This window comes from Balaenoptera physalus, assembly GCF_965194825.1.
Source record: "Balaenoptera physalus genome assembly, chromosome: 13".
NCBI lineage: Eukaryota > Metazoa > Chordata > Mammalia > Artiodactyla > Balaenopteridae > Balaenoptera > Balaenoptera physalus.
The window spans coordinates 60,782,336-60,805,427 of NC_138892.1; the positions used below are offsets into that span (position 1 = coordinate 60,782,336).

The 23,092-nt window shown below is 40.0% G+C and overlaps 1 protein-coding gene across 1 annotated transcript; it reads left to right on the plus strand.

Moving 5' to 3' along the window:
• Positions 1-1,523: 1,523 nt before the first annotated feature.
• Positions 1,524-16,640, plus strand: GTSF1 (gametocyte specific factor 1). The gene is made up of 9 exons (XM_082422490.1): positions 1,524-1,596; positions 3,489-3,533; positions 8,654-8,754; positions 10,564-10,690; positions 11,132-11,215; positions 11,681-11,744; positions 13,370-13,464; positions 14,385-14,418; positions 16,430-16,640. Exons 2-8 carry the CDS (start codon positions 3,518-3,520, stop codon positions 14,399-14,401), a joined length of 504 nt encoding a protein of 167 aa, XP_082278616.1. The 5' UTR covers positions 1,524-1,596; positions 3,489-3,517; the 3' UTR covers positions 14,402-14,418; positions 16,430-16,640.
• Positions 16,641-23,092: the final 6,452 nt, after the last annotated feature.

The window sequence follows — 23,092 nt, forward strand, 5'->3', positions numbered from 1 at the left end:
CCGCGTTTCCAGTGCAGGGTGCTTGGGTTCCATCCCCGGGCAGGAAACTAAGATCCTGCAAGCCGCGTGGCGCGCACAAAAAAAAAACAAAAAAACCCGATAACAATGTTTACATATTATTCATGTAAAGGTAAAATGTCCCACGACACTTTTCACTGAAGCCACGTTAAGTTCGTGCTGTCAGGATAAGTTCTCCTAAATCATATGTAGGCTCCAGAAGTCACTGAAATGTTCTAAAACCCCCAATATTTCAGCACCCAGACTGAGCTCCCAGACTGCCTACCTTGGGCAATACAAAAATTTGTCATATCACATCTTTTACTTCTTGGTTTTGAAAACTATTATTACCAGATCTACCTGTAGTGTCAGTCTCTTCATTTTTTCTGTCTAATCTTCAAAGGCCACACGTCCTTTTTCTCAAAGCCTTCCCCAGGTGACTCTGGGTCCCATTGATTTCCTCCTAATATGAATTTACAGTCTCAACAACTTTCTTGGCATCCGTTACACTACCATTTAACCTTTCACTGTGGGGCCTATTTTCCTAGCACCTTGGAGACAAGAACCACGGCTTGCACTTTTTTTTTTTTTTTTTTTTTTTTTTGGGGTTTCACAGTTTCCAGAACAAAGGCTCACAATATATGTTTCGTTTTCCACTATCAAATTATAACTTTCTGGCCCTTTTTACCTCGAGTTCTCTCCTCAACTCTAAAACTCGCTTTAATCTGACTAGGGCATCCATCCTACCACGCATTCTCAGATAAAACCATTATCAACTTTTGAATTTTTAAATTCTACCTACAACGAGTGCTAAACAAAAACAACTAGGGCTTCTCTGGTGGCGCAGTGGTTGAGAATCTGCCTGCTAATGCAGGGGACACGGGTTCGAGCCCTGGTCTGGGAAGATCCCACATGCCGCGGAGCAACTAGGCCCATGAGCCACAACTACTGAGCCTGCGCGTCTGGAGTCTGTGCTCCGCAACAAGAGAGGCCACGATAGTGAGAGGCCCGCGCACCGCGATGCAGAGTGGCCCCCGCTTGCTGCAACTAGAGGAAGCCCTCGCACAGAAACGAAGACCCGTCCTTGGTGATTCGTTTTTGGGGGTTGGCGTGGGGGGGGGAGGGGGGCCTGTTGTGTCTGCTTATCTCCTTTTCAATTTTCCTCTTCCTTCCAGTCAAAATCTAAATTATCTTTCTCTCTGGACAACTTCCACAAACAAGGCTTCGTTCTCACCAGTACCCATCCATCGACCCCTAACGAGTCCCGGCCCTCCTCTAGCGCCCAGGTCTCAGCACTCGTTCTCCTTTCTAAGATGGCTACCCCAGAGCCCGGCAGGGCAGCGCGAGTTCCACCCACGCAAGGCCACGGTAATTCCAGGGGTCAGAGAACGACGGCCCGAGGTGGGGGGCAGGGGTGGGAGAGCCGAGGAAGGAGGGCCGAGGAGACCCTCTGCGGAGCCCGCGCCTCGCTCGGTCAGAACCCCGCCTCCGTCACAGGAAGTGGAAGCCCCACCCCCTAACGTCAGGGGCCGGAAGTGAGCGTTGCTGGGCGCGGGCGTGGGGTGAAGGCGAGTGTGAGCAGAGTGTGTCTCGGCCAAGGTAGGAATGACGCGCGGGCCCCGGCTTGGGGCCTCCAAAGACCTCACCTTTAGTGGGCTGGGATACCTTCACCTTCTAGTATCTTCCCTTTTCTGCCCAGAGCTTTCGGCCTCGTGGGTTCTCAGCGCGGCTGTTTTGGCACCCGGTGGCGCTGCCGCTGCTTCGTCCCCTCGAGGTCCTCCCTGGCTCCTGTGTCTCCATTCTTTTAAGTTAACCATCTTCCCCACCTTCTCCTGTTTAGTCCCATTGTTTAAATCGACTCTGTTTTGTTTAAAGGAAGAAAAATGATGGTTTTACCGAGACCCCAGCTCGGTTAAGAGTGTAACCAGTTGCTTCAGGCTGCAACCAGCCCCTAAGCTTGACTGCTGAGTATCATTTGTCCATTACACCGCTGTCTAGTACTAGGGAAAACGTAAAAGACTCACTTGTTAACAGTTTAATATGGAAGATACTTAGATGGACAGGGCTGAATGATGAGGCTATAGGTTCCAGTGCCCTTAATCTTGTGTAATTTAGTCTTTTTGCCCCCAAAGGATAGGATGGCTCCCTACAAGTTGCTGAATCTGGCACTGATCGCTCCTTTAAATGACTTAAAATCAAGGAACATAGTGCTTGAGTCTTTCTTCCAATTCTCTTTTATTTTTGTTGAAAAAGTATAAACTAACTATGTGTAACATGTCAAAAGGAATGTCAGAATTTCTTAATCCAGACATGAAAAATATTTTTTATGACAGTTTCACCGATGATTGTCATTTACAGATGAACTCTGCAGCAAATTACTAAACGAGTTCCAGCTGATCACTTGTATTTCCTATCATAGGTTCCAAGGCTGCTTATGTCATAGAATGGGGGGAAGGGATGTGGAATTGTATGAGGAGGCAAAGGAGAGCTGGCTCTAGAGGCAATAGATGTAAACCTAGCCAGTTTTCAGAAGTTTCCTATGGAGATGGTTTTATATAAATTTAGTCTTTTCCATAATGATAAGTTTATTTAATCACAGAGCTCAATAGGGGGGAATCTTGGGTGGAAGAGGACTGAAACTAAAAAAACATTTGTCTTTTAATCTTCCACATTTCTGTTACAGACTTGTTCTTTTATGACTGTCAACTATAAAATGGACAGTTCTCGAGTCCTAACATTCAGAAGTTTTTCCTCAATGCATAGAGGGAATGAGTATTAACTGGAGAGATTTAAATTACCAAGTCTATCCATTTTAGCATAGGAGATTTGGGGAGGGGGGTAAAGCATCACTGGAAAAAGTATGGTACTTCCTAATCATGTTTAAGAAAAGTCGTAGAAATAGTAAACTAGAACGTCTCTGGACATATTGGATGGATTGAGTGTATAGTCTGACACAGGCTTCCAGCATCCCCAGGTCCCTGGGGGAGAAGCAAGACTGGCAGCCTGCCCATCCTGTATTTTTGAGGACTTGAGAGGAGAGCTTTAAAATAGTACCCTTTTCCTTTGTTTATCCTGAAGTTTAAATAACAGTATTCTTGTGGGCTTGACTTGCCCCCTCTAATGTTAAATAGCATCAAACCCTAATAGATGGTAAACAGTGACAGGGTGTTGTAATGGCACTTAAAATAGACTGACATCTTATCACCTGAATACAGTTTTAGTAGTCATATTTGGTTTTTCTTAACTGTGAGCCCTAAAATTTATTCCAAGAGTGTGAATTGGGCAATGATGTTAAAATGGTTCAAAGTAGTAAAGAATGCCTTCAAGGGGAGAAACTTACTGAGGGGGAGGGAGGTGCTATAAGGGTTTTTTATATTGAACTTGGGTGACTTCAATTCTAGTTTGAATCCAGGTTTGACTCCACTTCTTAGGGCTACTTTTGATACATTTCATTTCTGATTCCCTGATCCACTGCTTTTTTTCCCCCCCAGCACTTGGATTTGGCTCCTTCATTTCCAACATGGAAGACACTTACAGTACGTACTTCTTGTTGCTTTTAGAAAATAAGTTAAATTACTAACATGTAGTTTTCTGTCTGACAAGACTTTTACTGTGTTGGGAAAGATTCACTTTTCTCGCCAGACTGCTGAGAAGAAAAGGTCTCCCCAGAGACCGTTTTAGTAATGTAGAGAAATGTCCAAATTTGAAATACGACACTTGAAATTTAAAGAAAGAAGTATGAGAAGTCATCAAGCTTTGAGAAAGCTGTGGTTGGGACACCACACCATAGTGTGTTTAACACCATGGTGTTTAACACCATGGTGTTAAACTATATTTTTATTAAATGAAGCATTTTCATTCCTCAGGACTTCAGTTTCTCCTGTTAATGACACAGGGATAGTCATTAACTAACTAACTGGTTTCTTTCTATTTTGTGGGATAATATGATATACATAATGTTGATGTACACTGCGTTTTTAGACTTAAAGAAATCCTAGGGAGAATTCTTGTTTCTCAAGTGATCCAGGAATCTAGATGGCCCAACAAATCAAATGGGAACCAGGAGACCTAGGATCATACAAGTGTAGCACCAAAAGAGACCTGAAAAATCATTTCATTCAACGTTCGAATTTTACAACTGAGAAAACAGAACCTAGATTAATTGATTTGTCCTAAAGTTACATAGTTAGTTGGGGACAGAGTCAGAACCAGAGTCTTATATGTTGTTTGTATGTAGTGCCCTACTTGCTGCTACAAAGCACCATGGTTTCTAGACCCTGACCAAGTTTGAGGAACATCTGAGTGGATGAAACTCATCAACAAGGCCTCCTTTGTTTCCTACTTTCTGTCTTGTTCAGAATCTCTATAATAAGTTCTAACTAAAGGGTATTTTAGTCCCATTCTACCTTCAAGGAAGAGTCCAATAGAATCTTTATCACCAACATGTAGAAACTACATGGAAACAATCTTTATTAAATATCTACAATAGAGATTCTTAAACTTTAGCATGCAGCAGAATCACCTGGGAGGCTTGTTAAAACACAGGTTGCTGGACCCCACCTCCAAAATTTTTGATTCAGAAGGTCTGGGACCCAAGAATTTGCACTTCTAACATGTTCCCAGGTGATGATGCTAATCTGAGGACCATACTTTGAGAATAATGGATCTCATCCTCCTTGATCTTCCGTAGGGCTTCCTCCTTCACCCCCTTAATTTTTCTAAAAATATGTTAATTAAAATCTGAGATTTCCATGTGAGATAAATATGAGAGATTTATATTTATTTATTCTTGGAAGCTTACTACTCTATTAAATTAGAAAGCAACATCTCCCCTTTATATCTCTATTCATTACTTTTGTCAGTGGTGATTTTTTTTTTTCTTAGAAAAATATCACCTGGTTCTTTTAATTACTGTATTGCTACATAACGGAAACTTTTTTACATAGTGATAATCAGTAGATGTTTGTTAAAGAAAGAAGGAAATGGTGAATTTTGCTGTATGTTTACAATTTTATTTAAGTTTTGTGATTAAGTTTAATAAGTTGGCTTGTGAAGAATCAACTCCTTTAAGTCTATAGCATTTCTGTTTATCTATGTCTTTCTTAATAAAGCTTCAGTGTTTTAAGACTTAAAAAAAAGAAAAAAAAGAAAAATATCACCTGGAAGTAGGTTAGAAATGCACAACCTCAGGCCTCATCTCAAACCTGCTGAATCAGAATCTGTATTTTAACACAGTCCCCAAGTGATTTAACACCAGGAATCATGTTAAAGTGAGAAACAGTGCTTTAGAATATGTTTGACCTTTTTCCCAAAGTGACCTAAAACTCTAACGTTAATCTGATAGATTCCTGAAGATCTCCAGCTTCTTCTGTCTTTGGGCGGTAGCTCTTAGCTGATGATACTCTCGTCAAGTCTAGTTCCTTATTTCCGTGAAGTTTCCTCCATTTCTCACCATGGGTTCTGGGCCCTATGCAAGTGTGAGGGACATCTGAGTCTACGCTCTTGGAGGAAGGTTGTCCAGAGGGCCTGCTTTGTTTTCCAAATTAAGTTACATTCCCAGAAAGCCACTCAAGATTTTTGCTGAGCAGTTCGATAGTATTCATTACAACTTTAAATGCATATATACTTCGTGTAGCACTCTTAGGTATCTGCCCAAGGGAAATACTCGTACAATGCACAAAGAAGTATATGTTAGATTGCTAGTCACAGCATTGTATATAATAGTAAAAAACTGGAAGCAACTTAAATGTCTATCTGTAAGGGAACTGATTAAGAATCTATGGTACAGGGGCTTCCCTGGTGGCGCAGTGGTTGAGAATCTGCCTGCTAATGCAGGGGACATGGGTTCGAGCCCTGGTCTGGGAAGATCCCACATGCCGCGGAGCAACTGGGCCGTGAGCCACAACTACTGAGCCTGCGCGTCTGGAGCGTGTGCTCCGCAACAAGAGAGGCCGGGACAGTGAGAGGCCCGCGCACCGCGATGAAGAGTGGCCCCCGCTTGCCACAACTAGAGAAAGCCCTTGCACAGAAACAAAGACCCAACACAGCCAAAAATTAAAATAAAAAAAAAAAAAAAAAAAAAAAAAAGAATCTATGGTACATCCGTATGCAGCAGTGAAACATTTCTTAACATACTGACATAGAAGGAGCTCTAAAATATGTTAAGTTAAAAGAAAGCAAATGGCAAAATAGGTACAGGAAATCTTGTCACAGGCTACACTGTGGATGAACTTTGAGGACATTGTGGGAAGTGAAACAAATCAGTCACAAAAAGACATACCATATGATTTCACATATATGAAGTGTCTAGAATAGTGAAACTCATAGAAACAAAAAGTAGAATAGTGGTTGCCAGGGTTTACAGGGAGGAGGAAATGGGAGTTATTTAATGGGTATAGAGTTTCAGTTTTGCAAGATGAAAATTTCTGGAGGTTGGTTGCACAACAGTGTGAATATACTTAACACCACTGAACTGTATACTTTAAAATGGTTAAGATAAATTTTACGTTATGTGTATCTTATTACTGTTAAAAATTTTTAATTAAAAATAAAATTTTAATCTAAAAAACCAGTTTAGAGCTGACCTAAGTTATCAGAGACCAAAAAGTAAAGCATTTTGGTAGGAAGTTATCATTATCAACTCTGATGAATACCACTGTATGGGCAGTAAAATGTGTATGAATCATAAAGTACGTCCAGTCTGTCAGCTGCTGACATGGCCTATCATTTGCTAGTGATGGAATGGATTAAATGAAGGAAAACGAACAAGAATTTCATCTGTAAACTCTTCCTGGAGCTTCAGAAATATGAAAAGATTGCTGGTCAGGATGAGCCTGGCTGGCATAATAAGCCTGCTTGTCCTTTAAGACTTTTCGTTCCTATTCATTCTGTCCTTCAAGTCACCTTTCTGGCTCATTTGCATCACCATCATGGTTAGCAATTTATCCTATGTTTACCACTCTTCCAGTGAAGCTGTCTGTTTCAATTCCCCACTAGCTTCTGATTTTCATAGCAGTCTCCTGGTTTATAAGCTTCTTATCAAATGTGAATTGTTTATCTTATTTCACTTTTATTATTGCCTTCAGTGTGGTGGCAACAGCATTTTATTAGGTTGCCTCTTGTCCTCATAATATATTCAGAATGTGCTTAACCATTTAATTTCCCTTCTTTAACCAGGCTTCTTAAAATTTGGGGCTCAGTCTGGACATTTTGCAGAACGTAAGGATAGTTTTACACGTTCAGAGAAACTTCTCTAGTTTCTATTCACACTATTGAAATGGTCCCTAAAAGTATAGTCTTCTAAGGGTACTTTTAAATAGCGTGATATAGGTTAGGGGCTTTCTTTCACACAGCAGCCCCGTTAAGGTGTCTGCAGTTGTCTTAACTTAAGGTTCTCTTTTTGCAGATTATTCTACTTTTTTATCTGGCCAATTTGATAATCACTAGGTTAAAGAATTCTCTGTCTTTTTCTCATTATGTTCCAAAATATGAAAAGTAAAACCACCGATCTGGTAAAGGTATTGGTTTCATTTGAGAGGTAACTAGATTAACCGAGATCAGGAACTACTTATAGAAAAGTACATTAAAGCAGACAGACAAAAAAGAAATCTATCAATGAATATTTCTCAAGCTTCCATAGAATGTATAACTGATACAGAGCAATGCTTACCAACTTTTTTCATGTCATAGCATACTAGTAAATAGACAGGGATGCTAGTGTAGGGGATTCACTACCCTCAACTTACCTAGGACTGGTTGGGGGATAGGGGACACGTGTGCAATGGACCCCCACAGCAGTGTATCAGTACACTGTCCATTCCAACTTTCAGCATACTGGCTGGGAAGCTCTGGTTGAACTAGCTAGAGATAAGAATGACCCTGAATTAGCACTTTTTTTTCTTTTTGGCTGCGTTGGGTCTTCATTGCTGCGCGTGGGCTTTCTCTAGTTGCGGCGAGCAGGGGCTACTCTTCGTTACGGTGCGCGGGCCTCTCATTGCAGTGGCTTCTCGTTGTGGAGCACGGACTCTAGGCACACGGGCTTCAGTAATTGCAGCACACGGGCTCAGTAGTGGCGGCACGCAGGCCCTAGAGCACGTGGGCTTCAGTAGTTTTGGCATGCGGGCTCAGTAGTTGTGGCTCGCAGGCTCTAGAGCGCAGGTTCGGTAGTTGTGGTGCACGGGCTTAGTTGCTCTGTGGCACATGGGATCTTCCCGGACCAGGGCTCGAACTCGTGTCCTCTGCACCGGCAGACAGACTCTTAACCACTGCGCCACCACGGAAGTCCTATGACCCTGAATTAGCACTTTTAGAAAAGGAAAAGATGTTTCATTTAATTTTTTTGTTTATAATAAGGATAACCAACAATGAAAACAACAATATTTATGTACAACCAAATCTGAACTAGGACCCCACCCCATGATTGCTGGTTTTGCTGGACTTAATGAAGATTCGATGATAACGCAGTTTTATCTTCTCACAGTTACATTTTTATTTTCAGATGTTTAGTCACCCTTTTAAAAAAAAAATTCCAAGCCGTCGTTAGACTGTCTTGTTCAACTCTTACAGATTCTGTTGAAAAAATCCAATGCGCCGGGGATGCTGAAGTTTTACAAGGGCCTGTTAAGCTTTATACTTACCCTATTATTCTCTCTTTCAGTCGATACCCTGGACCCTGAAAAGCTGTTACAATGCCCCTATGATAAAAACCACCAGATCAGGGCCTGCAGGTTTCCTTATCATCTTATCAAGTGCAGAAAGGTAGGGTATTATTTTCTTAATTTGCCCTGTGATGCCCTCCTGAGTTCTTTTTAAAAGCCAAATTTTGTAAATATCAAATAATTTTAACATAAATGTTTTAACTGAATGCCAGAATTGCTTTGGGTTAAATACCAATATTTATAGAAAAGAATTTGTTTACTTCTTGGATAGGTAAGTTTTTCCTTGTTTTGGTTTTCCCCCCACTAGTGACAGAGCACCCTTCCTAAACAGCTTCTCTAGAGTCTTCGCAGCCTTTGTAAAACAGAGGAAACACTAATTTTTGCTAGCAGTGAGAAATCCCTCATGCCTTGTGAATTTGATGTGTTCATTGTCCTGATAAGGATTGAGTATTGTAATACACTTATTTCTGATTTTTTTTGTTTGTTTGTTTAGAAATTTTAGAGAAGTTGAACAGCTAGAGGTTAACCCAAGAAAAGATCATTCCTAAAAATAACTGTTTCTCCAAGTTTCAACAGTAAGCATCTTTGGGGGAAAAAAAAGACAGCTCAAAGATTTTTTTTCCTCTGGTCACCCTTTTGTAGACTTAGCTGATGTAAGCTAGTTTAATGCTGATATATTAATTGAGGCAGTTTGAAAGGATTGTTAGAATATAGATGTCAGATACAGAGGCCAAAGTTCTGCCAGGGTTTATGCTTGGAAAACAATTTTGGTATTTAATCTAAATCTGCATACAATTCAAGTATGCATTAACATTCTTCAAAGGATGTTTCTCTTGCAGTCCTGGAGACATGATTATAATGCCATTGTTGATTATGTCTCAGCTCCTTTTAATCTCTAGAGCAAGGATTCCTTAAGGTTGAACCTGGGCAATATGGACTAGCAAATACTACCACAACTTCCTCCCCTAGGCTCTCAAAAATGTTCCGAGGATAAAGGTTGGGAAAGGGATCCAAGTGGTAAAAAGACATTGTCATAACTCGCCTATTCTAATGCTCTTAATTTTCAACTACAAAACCTTTGCATTCGATTGCCTGATATCCCTTACAAAAATCATGGAGATACCTGCCCTCACAATTTTCTCCATCCCCTATTTTTTTCCACCCTTCTCCCCACTTTACATTATTTTTACTTTTTTGAGTATCATTTATGATATATCTTTTGCTTCTCCTAATAAATTTCTTAATTGCTGGTAAACTTACCATAGGATTTGGGTGATATTAAACATTTTGTTTTGTTTTCTTGTTTTGTATTAAAATAAGGAACTTGGTCAGCAGAGTTCTCTATCATTTGGGCTTTTCCTTAGTGAAATAGCTGAAATAAAGGTCACATTGTTCAGAGCCTCATTTCAGGCATCATTACTTTAAATAAGCGTTCCTGTGTTAATCTGAAAAATCATTGGGTTTGCCTCTTCTGCAGCTCCCTTCCAACAGCTGTTTTCCTGCACTATTGTACTGCAGTAGCAGGGGCACTACTGCAATGCAGACTAAGTGTGTTTTAGTGTTGCTGTTCATCCTGAATATCAGCTTTCAAAGACGTCCAGAGAGCTCTACCATTACAGGCTGTGCCGCCTGAATCTTGTGACCCTGAGAAGTAAACGGGGTGAAGATATGTTTCAAATACCCCATCCTAAATTCACTGTTTACTTCCATATAAGCCACTTTAACCCCAGTATCTGTGTTGTCAGTCTTTATAATCATAACAAAGAGGCTTAGCTTTTGATGATTCTGAGGTAATGTCTCTGTGGTCCATATGAGTGATAAATAATTCCCTCTTAATGTTCTACTATGAGTTTACCTACCAAGTTAAGCCACAAGTTTATTGACGGACCCCTTTAATTTTTTTTCACAGAATCATCCTGACGTCGCAGACAAACTGGCTACTTGTCCCTTCAATGCTCGCCATCAGGTTCCTCGGGCTGAAATCAGTCATCATATCTCAAGCTGTGATGACAAATGCTGTATTGAGCAGGATGTAGGTAAGACTGACTAGCTAAATGTTTCTGTGTTGGAGGTTAGCCCCTTCAAATTTATATGATGCTACGTTATCACTTTGATTTTGGCTTTCATCATTTCAGAAGAACAGTGGTTTTCTGCCTTTGAGATTTTTATTTTAGCAGCAAAAGGTTGTCAGGTGGTATTTGTCAGACTGCTTTCTCTTCTGAACAATCTGATTTCATTTTACTAATAATTCATCTAAAAGTGAAAATTCTTTTATTACCATAAATATGGCAAACGTCTTTGTTTCTGCTTCTCTTTCTTGTCTTCTGTTGGCAAGGGGATAAGACCTCTCTGTTTAGCTTTCATCCCGTCCATTTTTCAGAAACAAAGACCCTGCAACCTTTTAAGCCACTAACCCCTTTAAACATAATAACTTGGCAGTGTTCCCTTGTTAAGTCAGAATCTCTCTTGTCTTGCAGTCAGCCAAACCAGGAACCTCGGACAAGAGACTCTGACTGAGAGCACATGGCAGTGCCCTCCTTGCGATGAAGACTGGGATAAAGGTGAAGTGCTCCCACATCTTTTTCTTCACAATGTCAAAATCTCAAGTCATTTGCTTTAGATAGAAGGAAGATTTTCCTTTTTTATGAACATACCATGTTGTTCAGAATGACTTGTTATTTTTACTGGGCCCCAATACAAGCACATTTGTCTCTCTGTGCAGACACGTGGAACAGCCTATCCCTCTTGACTGGAAAAAGCACTTCTTTACATCTGTTTTTTTCCATAAATTGTGTTGTACCATCTGTGTTTGGTTGCTGCTAGGCACATTTATTATTATTTATGTCACTTGTGTTTATATCCTTCAATTAAATTCTTGCTACTCTGTCACTTAAGCCGGGTACTTGATCAGTTATTACTTGCTTCTCTAAACTTATGTTTATTATTTCTCATCTTACAAATTCAACTAGCATGAATTGCTGTTTTACCTAGTAGTACCACAAACCATGTTTTGCTTCCTTTGGCAGATTTGTGGGAACAGACCAGCACCCCATTTGTCTGGGGCGCAGCCACCTACTGTGGCAACAACAGGTAAATGAAAGGGCCTCATTCCCACCTCTTCCTCCCAGAATCACAGTGCTCTGTTACCAATAGAAGCCACCAAAGCATGTATGGACCGCTTTCCTTGATGATGTTACTTGGTGGTAATTTAGTCTAGATATAGTTTTGGAGGGGTTTTTTCCTTATTTATTCCTTGATTCATAAAAAGGTCGCATGCTTTGTGTTAATTACCACGGGAACACAAAAATACTAGCTTATAGTCTAGTAAGGGAGACAGTGGTGCCAGCTATTCTTATGTCTTAGTTGGAGTTTTTGCTAAGTTCACATTATTTTAATGCTTTGAAAAAATTCTCTAGCTATGCCACATGTATCATTTTTACTCTGGGTAACTAGTGTCTAAGGAAAAAGTAATCTTAAAAGTTCTATTTTTTTTAATAAATTTATTTTTTTTATTTATTATTTTTGGCTGCATTGGGTCTTCGTTGCTGTGTGTGGGCTTTCTCTAGTTGCAGCAAGTGGGGGCTACTCTTCGTTGCGGTGCACAGGCTTCTCATTGCAGTGGCTTCTCTTGTTGCAGAGCACAGGCTCTACGCGCGTGGGCTTCAGTAGTTGTGGCTCACGGGCTTCAGCAGTTGTGGCACACAGGCTCAGTAGTTGTGGCTTGCAGGCTCTAGGGCGCAGGCTCAGTAGCTGTGGCGCACGGGCTTAGTTGCTCCGCAGCATGTGGGATCTTCCTGGACGAGGGCTCAAACCCGTGTCCCCTGCATTGGCAGGTGGATTCTTAACCACTGCACCACCAGGGAAGCCCAAAAGTTCTTGATTTGAGATTGGGCAATCCATAATACCAAATGGGTAGGAAAGAAAACGCATCTCTTCTTCCCACTGATTTTGTATCTAATTTAAATCTCTACGATTTTTCATTACTACTTGATCTTCAAAGCTTAAAAGATCATGTTTCAAATTCCCTGGCAGTCCAGTGGTTAGGACTCCGTGCTTTCACTGACGAGGGCACAGGTTCAATCCCTGGTTGGGGAACTAAGATCCCATAAACTGCATAGCGTGGCACAAAAAAAAAAAGATCATGTTTCAAACCCAAATGAGATTATTTCTGGATTAGAAAATGAAGGAATTAGATGCTAGACTTCATTTTTTTCCTCAAATAGAACACTTACCAATATTTATTTTTTAGCTCCTGAAGTCAGTTAGTTATAATAAATGTATCTTAGTCTGTCTATGCACTGAGATAGAAAAACTTAAAGATGAATTCCATTGGTACAATTTTAATTTTATCTCTGTTCTGTGAGATTTGTTGCCTTTAGTTTGGTTGTCTTGGCATTTTATTTTATCTCTTTTATCTATTGAGTTCACGAGCCTGTCATACAACTGAACAGTAGATGGCATTGCTGTTTATCTCAATTTCTGGAAAATGAAAATGGTTAGACCCATCTTAATGCCTGTACAGAAGAGTGAGCTTTCCAGAGAAGCTGGTAATCATTCTCATTGTGAGAATGTTTTGATGGAAATGTGTTTACATTTCAGAATGTAGGTTGTTGTTTTCCCCCAAATTACAAAAAACGCATTTTGATTATCTTGTGTGCGCCTGCCTGAAGAATACAGATATGCTGACATAGTCGAATTCATCTTTCTTTTTGAAGCCCCGCAAGCAACATAGTTATGGAACATAAGAGTAACCTGGCTTCAGGCATGCGTGTTCCCAAGTCTCTGCCATATGTTCTGCCATGGAAAAACAGTAAGTGAAATAGAGGCAAAATGCATTTACTCTGTTTGTTGTGCTAAATACAGTTGGTCTTGATTATTCAAGGACATGTTCAGTCTGAACACCTTGTACCCACATGACCCTGAGAGTGAGTGCCTCCTTAAATTTTGCACCCCAAGCACCTTACTCACTTCCCCCTACTCCTGGTTAGTAGCAGGAAAGGACAAGATCACAGAAGCATAAAGAATATTTTCAAGATGGGGTGACCACTGACATCGAATACCATGGGTAAATTTGGGAACCAGTAAAAAGGCTATTGATTTTGGCTAGGAGGAAATCATCCCCAATTCTCAAGGCATAATATTGATAGGGAATTGGGATTAGAAATTGGATTGCAGGGGCCTAAAAGGTAATGGGTAGAGACAAAATGAAAGTAATAAGTCGTAAGAACCAGCATAAGAATGGTATTCATATGTGTTTCCTAGGCTTCAGAGACCATGCTGAGTAAACAGGTGTGAAATTCATGTCATACCACCCTAGTAAAGAAATTCCTACATATGGTACACCCAAGATACTGTCATTTTTATTTAATACAAACTTTCTTTTCCTAATGTTGCCCCCAAATTCAGATTCTCTTGATTTCAGTTTTTGTTACTGTTTGAGCTAATTTTTAGATGGCTAGAGGATCCCCTTTAAAACATTTCCCTTTGGATACTTGCATTACTCCAAAAATGAGATCACCAAATCATATGCCATAAGGCTTGATAGGTAGAGGACTGTTTCCTTTTTCCATGCTCTTGAGTGGAATCCAATTGCTAATTTTAAATTCTTCTACTTTTATATTGTAATTCCATATACCCCAGGAATAAGTCATTCGTGTTTAGTAAGAATAGGAGATGGAGTGATTTTCAATTGACATGACGTATTTATTTTGAAATATTTCTACTCCACAGATGGAAATGCACAGTAACTGAGTATCTATCTCAAGTAAGTATTTCAGTTTTATTTCACTATTTTTTTTTCCAGGTGGTAGTAAGATTTAACTGGACATAAAGCAATTTGGGTCCAATTTTCTTTCAGATTATGGTACCAAATTAAAGCTTTGTATGTGCCTGTGTTTTTAAGTATATAGCCTCTGTTATGGCTTTACACGCTAATGAATAGGCATTTAGTTAAATTAGAATTCTGTTACATGCCAAGTTGCTTTCCCTAATGTTAGTACACACTGCCTCTTTCCTTTTTCTTTTTTTTTTTATCAAAGTTGCATTCTAGATCTATCATGCCTTTTTAATGGACTGAGATTAATCAGACAACTGTGCTTCACTGCTCTGCAGTTCTCTCCCTGTGCAGTACAGTTTAATGCTCATCAAAAAATTCATACTCCTTTGAACGAGAACTTTAAAGTTTGGGTCTCTAAGAGTCTCTCACTGTTGATCTTATCTGAATATTTGATTTAGCAGAACCTCACAAAATATATATAAAGAGTCCAAAATCTTTTAGTTTTCACAGATGAAGCCTTTCTTTGAGGTCACCCTGTGTACCCATAGCAGAGCCAGGTTTGATGCTTCAAATGCTGTCTTGGCTGAGGCTGCCCAGCCACACTGCTTCTGGCAGAAGGAATATTGTTGGGCTGGGAATGGGGTGATAATCCCCACTGTCTTGCAGGTAGTAGGCCTTCAGTGAATATTTAGTGAATGAATGAGTAATTGGCCTGTTGCCTTCTAGTCCATTTACTTTCTCTGGACAGTGAAGTAGATGGATCTTCTGCGAGTTAGGGTTCATTTTAGTACCAGAACTGATGTTTCTTCTGGTAAGAAGCAGAAAAGAGATTCTAAAAGCAAACACCCCTTAGCTATGAACAATAATATTTATCAGTTGCTTGTAGGTACTGGCCATTTTTCTTGGTAGGTTCTGACATCAAATTATTAAATATATCTGGAAGCCAGAAAATTGGATTTGATCCCAGAAGGGAAAGACACAACTGCACTGGGGTGTGTCAAGAAAGCATACACAGACATGGGTAAATGGTGAACTTTGAATCCTTCTCTGACACACTTCATGAGAGCTTGGTGTTCATAGAGTGTGGATAGTTACCTAGTAAAAATGGCTACTCTACGGTGAAAGCCTAGGAGAAACTTCTCTCTATCACTTAAGACTAAACATTTTTCTGCTTTGGAACTTAACTCTTTGCTAATAAACTCCTTACACACTGATAATTTTTTTTTCTATGTAACCCCTGAGGAGTAAGGAAAAAAAGATAGGTACGAATCCTTTAACAGCCAAAGACCTTCTTATCTTCTTATCCCCTTAATAAAAATAAAGCATCATTTTTTGAATGCCTGTTGTTGCAGAACTCTCTTCTTTGGATAGATACACACACAAAAAAAATGTAAGACATGACTTATTCCCTTAAGGAACTTAAGAGTGGGTGGAGAATTTTTTTTAATGCACATGCCTGAAAAGGGTTTGTTCACCTTGCACTTAAATGCTTTATCCCATTTGTGTTTTTATCAACAACTCCAATTTTTACTAGGTAAGTGCCTCAAAAGCAGGTAATACCATGTTAATTTTTGTTCCCCTGATGTACATTGTAACAGCTTAAAAATATTATTGAATTAATGAGTAGATGGGTATATGAGAAGAGAAAAAGATCAATATAAGTTAATTGGAATTAATCCAGAATTGTCTGGAGAAGTCAATTGCCTGGATGGTCAATTCTGATTTTCTCCTCACCCGTGAAAACTGTTGACACGAGTGTAGGTTGATCTCTGTATAGAATGTTTTTAATTCAATTAACAAGTTTCTGTGTGCTTAGTGATACTAAAGAGCTAAGGGTCAGAAAGTACTTGGTGTTCTGCCATTAGCAACAACAGATTCTTCCAGCAGACCAAGAGACTTTAATTGGGCTGTAGTTGTGTGGCCCATTGTCAGATATAGTTGATGCTTTTGTCATTGATAGGAACTAAGAACTCTTTTTTTTTTTCTCATTTCCTTGCAGATGCCAGACCCTAGAAGACTCTTTGCTTCTTCCTGCTACAGTGGGTTCTTCATTTTTTTCTCCTAATCTAATTAGAGAAAGATAAATTGTCTGTGACTTTCAAACTGATAAGTACCTTTCTTTTCCTCCCTCCTTTGAGTCCTTACTCATTTGATGCAAGAAAGAACCCTCATGCTCAGAACTGTTTCAAATAAACCATCATTGTAAATAGCTTGATAGTTTGGTTAAGTACCTGCAGCCCCAAGATCAGAACTCATATCTCATTCTACATTAATGAAACAAAATCATTTAAAGTTATCTTAAAGGAGCCAGCTAAAGCAGGCAAGAAATTTGGGTTGGAAAAAGTAACTGTGTATATATTTGTGTTCTCTGACACACATGAACCAAATTCCTTTTAACATTTATAGGAATGGACCTTTTCTGATTAGTGCATTTGTTTATTGAGTCTTTGATGTTGATAGCATTTATATATAGAAATATACCCTATTCTTGTTTAGAATCTTTAGGACATCTTGTTCCCTGAATATTTGTAACCTAGGGTAGGTTTCTTTTATTTCTTTTCTCTTTCCCACATTCCAGCTAGAAATTGTACTAGCTGTCAAACCAGATGTGGATTGTGTAGGAGTGAAGATTGGAATGGAGAGGAGGAACCAGTGTACATGTGCAGAAGAGATAGGCTTTTCAACTGTGTGTGAAGTTTGATTAAGCTTCAAAGCTGAAGTGTGTGAAGGCCCTGCTGACTACCCTGGGACGTGTGTATAATAAGTTAGATTTCTGAGCTCAAGGCTCTGGCTATCCTCGCATCTTGTTGACCCTCACAAGGAGACTTCATAATCTCCGAGACCAGTTTTTTGTTTGGTTGGTTTTTTTCAGGTTTGGTGTGGTTTGGTTTTAAAACCATTTGGCATGGGAAGGGATTTGGGATCTGGTATAGATAGGGAGTCAGATGAAGCATACTGACCAATGATTCCAAAACTGATGTGTTGAGCATTGTTTGTAGGGGGAGTGGGCTCTTGTGGAATGCCTCTTCCACAAGTTTCACACAAAACAGGATTCTCTCTTTAATGAAGCAGAGCTATCTGTTTATTTCGTTGCAATCTCTAAAAGCAGATTCAAGATAAGCCCTAGTACAATAGTATTTCTTCTTCTAGCTGTATGAATAAGTGAATAAGTAGACCATTTCTTCTGGAGTGGGTGGTATAATGTATTGAGGAGGGGAAAAAAACACCCATTATTCTCTTAATTCTGGTTACTTACGTTTGAGTACCAGTCAGCAACTCACATTTAACTTTATTTAAAAATAATTTTAACTAGAAAATACAAAACCCTTCTGATTTCATTTGTTTGGGTAATGACAACCCAAACTGTTCTACACTACTCCTGTAACCCAGAGCTTCCTAGTTTAGGAAAAACAGGGGTATGAGTCATATTGCAAAGAATTAGCTACTTGAGTACAACTCAACAAAGGAATTAAATAGAAAATAGTTACTTTGTGTTTTTTAAATATCTAAAGGGGCAAGAAAAGCTAGCATCTGTCATTCATGAAAAACCTTATGTTATTTTAGGAGGACACCTCTTTGCTCACCACTATGAGAACTTAACCACAACACATCTGACCTTTGCCAGTGTGAGTAACACTCACTATGGGAGAATGCCTGCCTATGTTAATTTTGTTAGCTCACAAAATAGATAACCCAGTTGTTCGTTAGTAAACTAATGATTAAAGCAGCCAATTTGTCTTGTCCAGGAGCTTTCAGAGACTGCTTAGGATTTTTATTGGGCCTAGGATTCACTAGACTGGATTTAGTTTGCTGAAGGTTTTTGGACATTCCTAAAAACTAGAACAAAGAAGTGACTGTTTAACTCTTGTCAGAAGTTGGGAGAAGAAGCTTACTTATTTTTGAGACCTTCTTCTTCCCTTTGGAATGTGAACAGTGGAAGGTAAACAGTTGAATATTCTACCTTAATTTCAGTTAAGGTCAAGTGTTATGGTTAAAGGTTAAATGCAGACATGTTTCAAAATTTTGAGCTTATCTTAGAGAGCCTTTGAATCCTGCATATTGATCTTATCCAGGGATTCCATACTCTACCCCAAGGAGAGGATTTGCTTTCTGGAAGATTACCTTTCTCTGTAGGTATTCTGGAAGTGCCACCGTGATTTGCAAATGTTCTTACCAGGAATAAACAAATGTAGGTAATAAATGATACTTAGTTCTCCTGGTAGCTGTACCTGAGCTAAACAAGGAGAGTATTTGGATTCAGTTTCAAATAGTGCACTGCAGTACCCTTCATTGTTGAGAGAGAACAGTAGCTGCTTGTGTTAGTCTCTTAATACCTATACTGACATTCTTAGAGTCCTTTAGTTGTACTTTTCACAATTCGTATTAAGCTCCAAAGTAGACAGAAACCAAGGAGATGACATTATACTTCTTATTACCATTTTTAAAGAGGCAGGTTAGGGCTTCCCTGGTGGCGCAGTGGTTAAGAATCCACTTGCCAATGCAGGGGACACGGGTTCGAGCCGTTGTCCGGGAAGATCCCACATGCCGCGGAGCAACTAAGTCTGGGCTCCACAACTACTGAGCCAGCGTGCCACAACTACTGAAGCCCGTGTGCCTAGAGCCCATGCTCTGCAACAAGAGAAGGCACTGCAGTGAGAAGCCCATACAGCACAACGTAGAGTAGCAACGAAGACCCAACGCAGCCAAAAATAATAAATAAAATAAATAAATTTAAAGAGGCAGGTTATAAAAATCAAGGTGATTTGTATGCTATATTTTAAATGATTGAAGCAAGACTGGCCTTGGGAAGAAGATACCTCTAAGAAAATATGTTTTCTTGTGCCAATTCAATGGATAGAATAAGGAAAACTACTGAAATTCCATGAAAAAATTACTGTAGTGAATGCTCATTCTTTTGACCACTGTTGTCCTGATACTGTTAAGGTTCAGAACATACTCACATCCTACTTTACAGTCATGGCCTCTTCAAAGGCCACTGAAAACACATTAACCGGTTACCTTGTACCAACAGTCTCAGCTGACTTTCTATTCCAGCCATACTGAAGTCTGATAAACGCAGACCTGTGTATGAGCGGGGCATTTATTTGCCCTTGGCATAGCAATTCCAGTGCCTGGTCCAACTCACTTAACTCTTATCAACTTGGTAACTGGTGTGACAGATACAAAATCTCAGGTTGTTTACAGATAGGGAGAACAGCATCCTAGGCCAGACAGTCACCCTAGAGGAAAACCATATATGGTCAGCAGATTTGCATTTTTGTTTACCATATTTAAAGATGGTTTTTTATGAAACTAAAATAGTGTTAAGCACCTTTGATGAAAGTTAAAAAGACAAAGTTAGTTGTTTTACTTTATACTACTTATATATACACATGTATGTGGAAGAAATAAATCCAGGTTGTATTAAAAGCTACTGCATATGAACCCAGCCATGCCTCTTAATTTTTATTAAAATACTTGTCACTGAAATAAAGTATGCCTTCCCAGTTCATCTGTTTCAGTCCTATTTCTTCAGGCTTGAGTTTCAGGATTTCATTGGACAGGGTCCGGGGCTTAGATTATTTAGCTCCTTGTGTTGGTTTTCTCTAGAGTAGAACTTTATAGCAGAGGTGCAAATTGAAAGTGATGGAAAGTCTTGATCCTGAAATTAGAAGTTCAGTTGAGGGGGCTTCCCTGGTGGCGCAGTGGTTAAGAATCCTCCTGCCAGTGCAGGGGACACGGATTTGAGTCCTGGTGCAGGATATCCCACATGCCGCGGAGCAACTAAGCCCGTGCGCCACAACTACTGAGCCCGCGTGCCGCAACTAATGAAGCCCACGCACCTAGAGCCCGTGCTCCACAACAAGAGAAGCCACCACAATGAGAAGCCCGTGCACTGCAACGAAGAGTAGCCCCCGCTTGCTGCAACTAGAGAAACCCCATGCACAGCAACAAAGACCCAACGCAGCTGAAGATAATAAATAAATAAATAAATAAATAAATTTTTTTTAAAAAAGCACAGACTCTTTTAAAAAAAAAAGTTCCATTGAGATATCCTTTTGTTGAATTGGAGATTTCAACAGAAGAGCAAGTGTTTTAGCTTAATAAAACCCTTGAAAAATAAACATTGATATGGTTCTGCTAGGTATGTAGCTTTCCTATCCACCTATCATATCTCATATACTCTTAAAGCTAGAAGGGAGTTTAGAGAGCCGCTAATCCAAAGCTTCATCTTACCTATAAAGAAACAAGCCCTGTACAAATGTGGAACATGACATTTTTTTTAAGGTAAAAGAATGATAAGTACAAAATTCAAGATAGTTATTTTCTCTAGAGGAGAAGCCAGGAGGATGGGATCAGGAAAAAACACAGTATATTAGTAGTATTCTGTTTAGTAGGTTGGGTGGTGGGTTTCCCAGTGTTTATCTTATTATGCTTCATATGTGTGTATTAAATAGTATATAATTTTAAAACATCTAAGAATAATTGCTAAAATCATTGCAGAGTGCTTACTGTAAATAAGCCACTGTTCTTAGCATTTTACATATTTTAACCAAGGATGAGGGGAAAACAGGCCTTGAAAATTTTCTCTTTACCAAGGATACACAGCTTGTTAATAGTGGCCATAACCTGCAACTTCTGATTCCTAAGTTGCTGCTTTGGGCTTCTATAACCATTCTGCTTCTCTAAATGTTGATTCTGCACTCAACCTCTCATTCTCTCAGGCTGTGCGTTTCCTCCTCAACTCATTTCCATGTCTGCCAGTTTGGACTCCATGGTCAGTCACTTCAGTGGCCTAAGTCAACACCCTGAGTTCCCTTGACCCTGTTGTTCTTCTACTGTCTCCACCTCACCAATTCTCAAGTCAAGCGAAACCCGCCATCTCTTACTTTATTTCCTCTAGGTTATCAAGCGTAGTGATAGAAAAATCACAAAAATATGCCAACTGACTCCACTGCAGATGCATGATTTCTTAAGCACTCATTCCTGTTTGGCTTTTTTCAGCTTTACCTGGTAACTATTGCACCCTTTTTATTGTTTTCCTCAACTTTATAGTCCCTACTTCCCACCCCTACTTTCAGCAGATGGCATTGCCTCTTACTCTCTTGAGAAAATACTGGTCATCAAACTTAACTTCCTCTTTTCCCATCACTAGACTTGCACTCTTGTGACATCCATCTTTTCCTTTACCTCAGAGGTATACTTCTCCAAGGCTAACTTCACCCCTGTACTATATCCCAGCTATTGATGCCTAACAAATTTCCCCAAAGCACAGTGGATTAAAACAAAACTAAATGTTATTACCCTCCCAGTTTCTATGGGTGAGGAGTTCAGGTGTGGCTTAGCTGGGTAATCGTGGCTTGGGATCTTTCATGTGGTTGCAGTCAAGATGTCAGTCAGGGGGCTTCCCTGGTGGTGCAGTGGTTGAGAATCTGCCTGCCAATGCAGGGGACACAGGTTCGAGCCCTGGTCTGGGAAGATCCCACATACCGCAGAGCAACTGGGCCCGTGAGCCACAATTGTTGAGCCTGCGCATCTGGAGCCTGTGCGCATCTGGAGCCTGTGTTCTGCAACAAGAGAGGCCGCGATAATGAGAGGCCCGCGCACCACGATGAAGAGTGGCCCCCACTTGCCGCAACTAGAGAAAGCCCTCGCACAGAAACGAAGACCAACACAGACATAAAAATAAATAAATAATAAATAATTCTTTTAAAAAAATTAAAAAAAAAAAAAGATGTCAGTCAGGGCTACAGTTTTTCTGAAGACTTGACTGAGGCTGGAGGGTTTGTTTCTAAGGTGGCTCCCTCACATATTTGGCAAGTCAGTGTTGGTCGTTGGCAGAAGGCCTCAGTTCCTCGCCATGTGGGACTCTGCACAGCCTGTTTGAGTGCCCTCACAACGTGTCAGCTGCCTTCCCCCAGAGTGAATAAGTTAAGAGCAAGGAGGAAGCTGTGAATTCTTTTGTGACCTGACTTTAGAAGTCACACTCCATCATTTCCATAACATGCTTTTGGGTACACTGGTGAGCCCTTTTCATTGTAGGAGGAGAAGTCGAAGGAGCATGAATACCAGGAGGCAAGAATCATTGAGCCATCTTGAAGGCTGGCTCTCAGACACTTTTTCTGTCTTCCAATATCTTCTGTAAGTTATTCCCTCTTTTCCTTAATTCTATTTCTTTTTCTTTATATGTTATATTTTTCAGTAATAAATAGGTTGTCTTCTTTAATCTTTAACTCTTTAAACTACAATAATGCTAATGTTACATTTCATTCTTTAAAAAAACACATACCCTCTCCCCCGTATTAATCAGGGTTCGGTTGCAGAAAACATCTATTTGAGCTAGTCTAAGCAGGAAGGGACGTGTTATAGGGCATTAAATGGATCACAGAATTATTGGGAAGACTGAAGAAACAAACTCTAGACTGGACTTCCAGAAATAACACCCAGGAAGCTGCTGCTTCTACTACAGTAAGGAAGCTGCCACTGCAGCTGCCAGTTCAGGAAGCACACTACCTCTGCCACTGTCAGCATCCCCAAATGGATGCCCTGTACCCTCTCTTAATCGCTGCTGGCTTTAGAATCATACAATAGTTCATCTGATTGGCAGAACCGAAATCACGGCTGAACCCTAGTTACAAGGGATTATGGGAAATGTAGTCCA

Bases quoted from the DNA above. Each gene is read 5' to 3' on its own strand.
- GTSF1 (XM_082422490.1), top strand. The intron at 8,755-10,563 runs GTAGGGTATTAT...TTTTTTTCACAG, and splicing joins ATCTTATCAAGTGCAGAAAG to AATCATCCTGACGTCGCAGA. The intron at 11,745-13,369 runs GTAAATGAAAGG...TTCTTTTTGAAG, and splicing joins ACCTACTGTGGCAACAACAG to CCCCGCAAGCAACATAGTTA.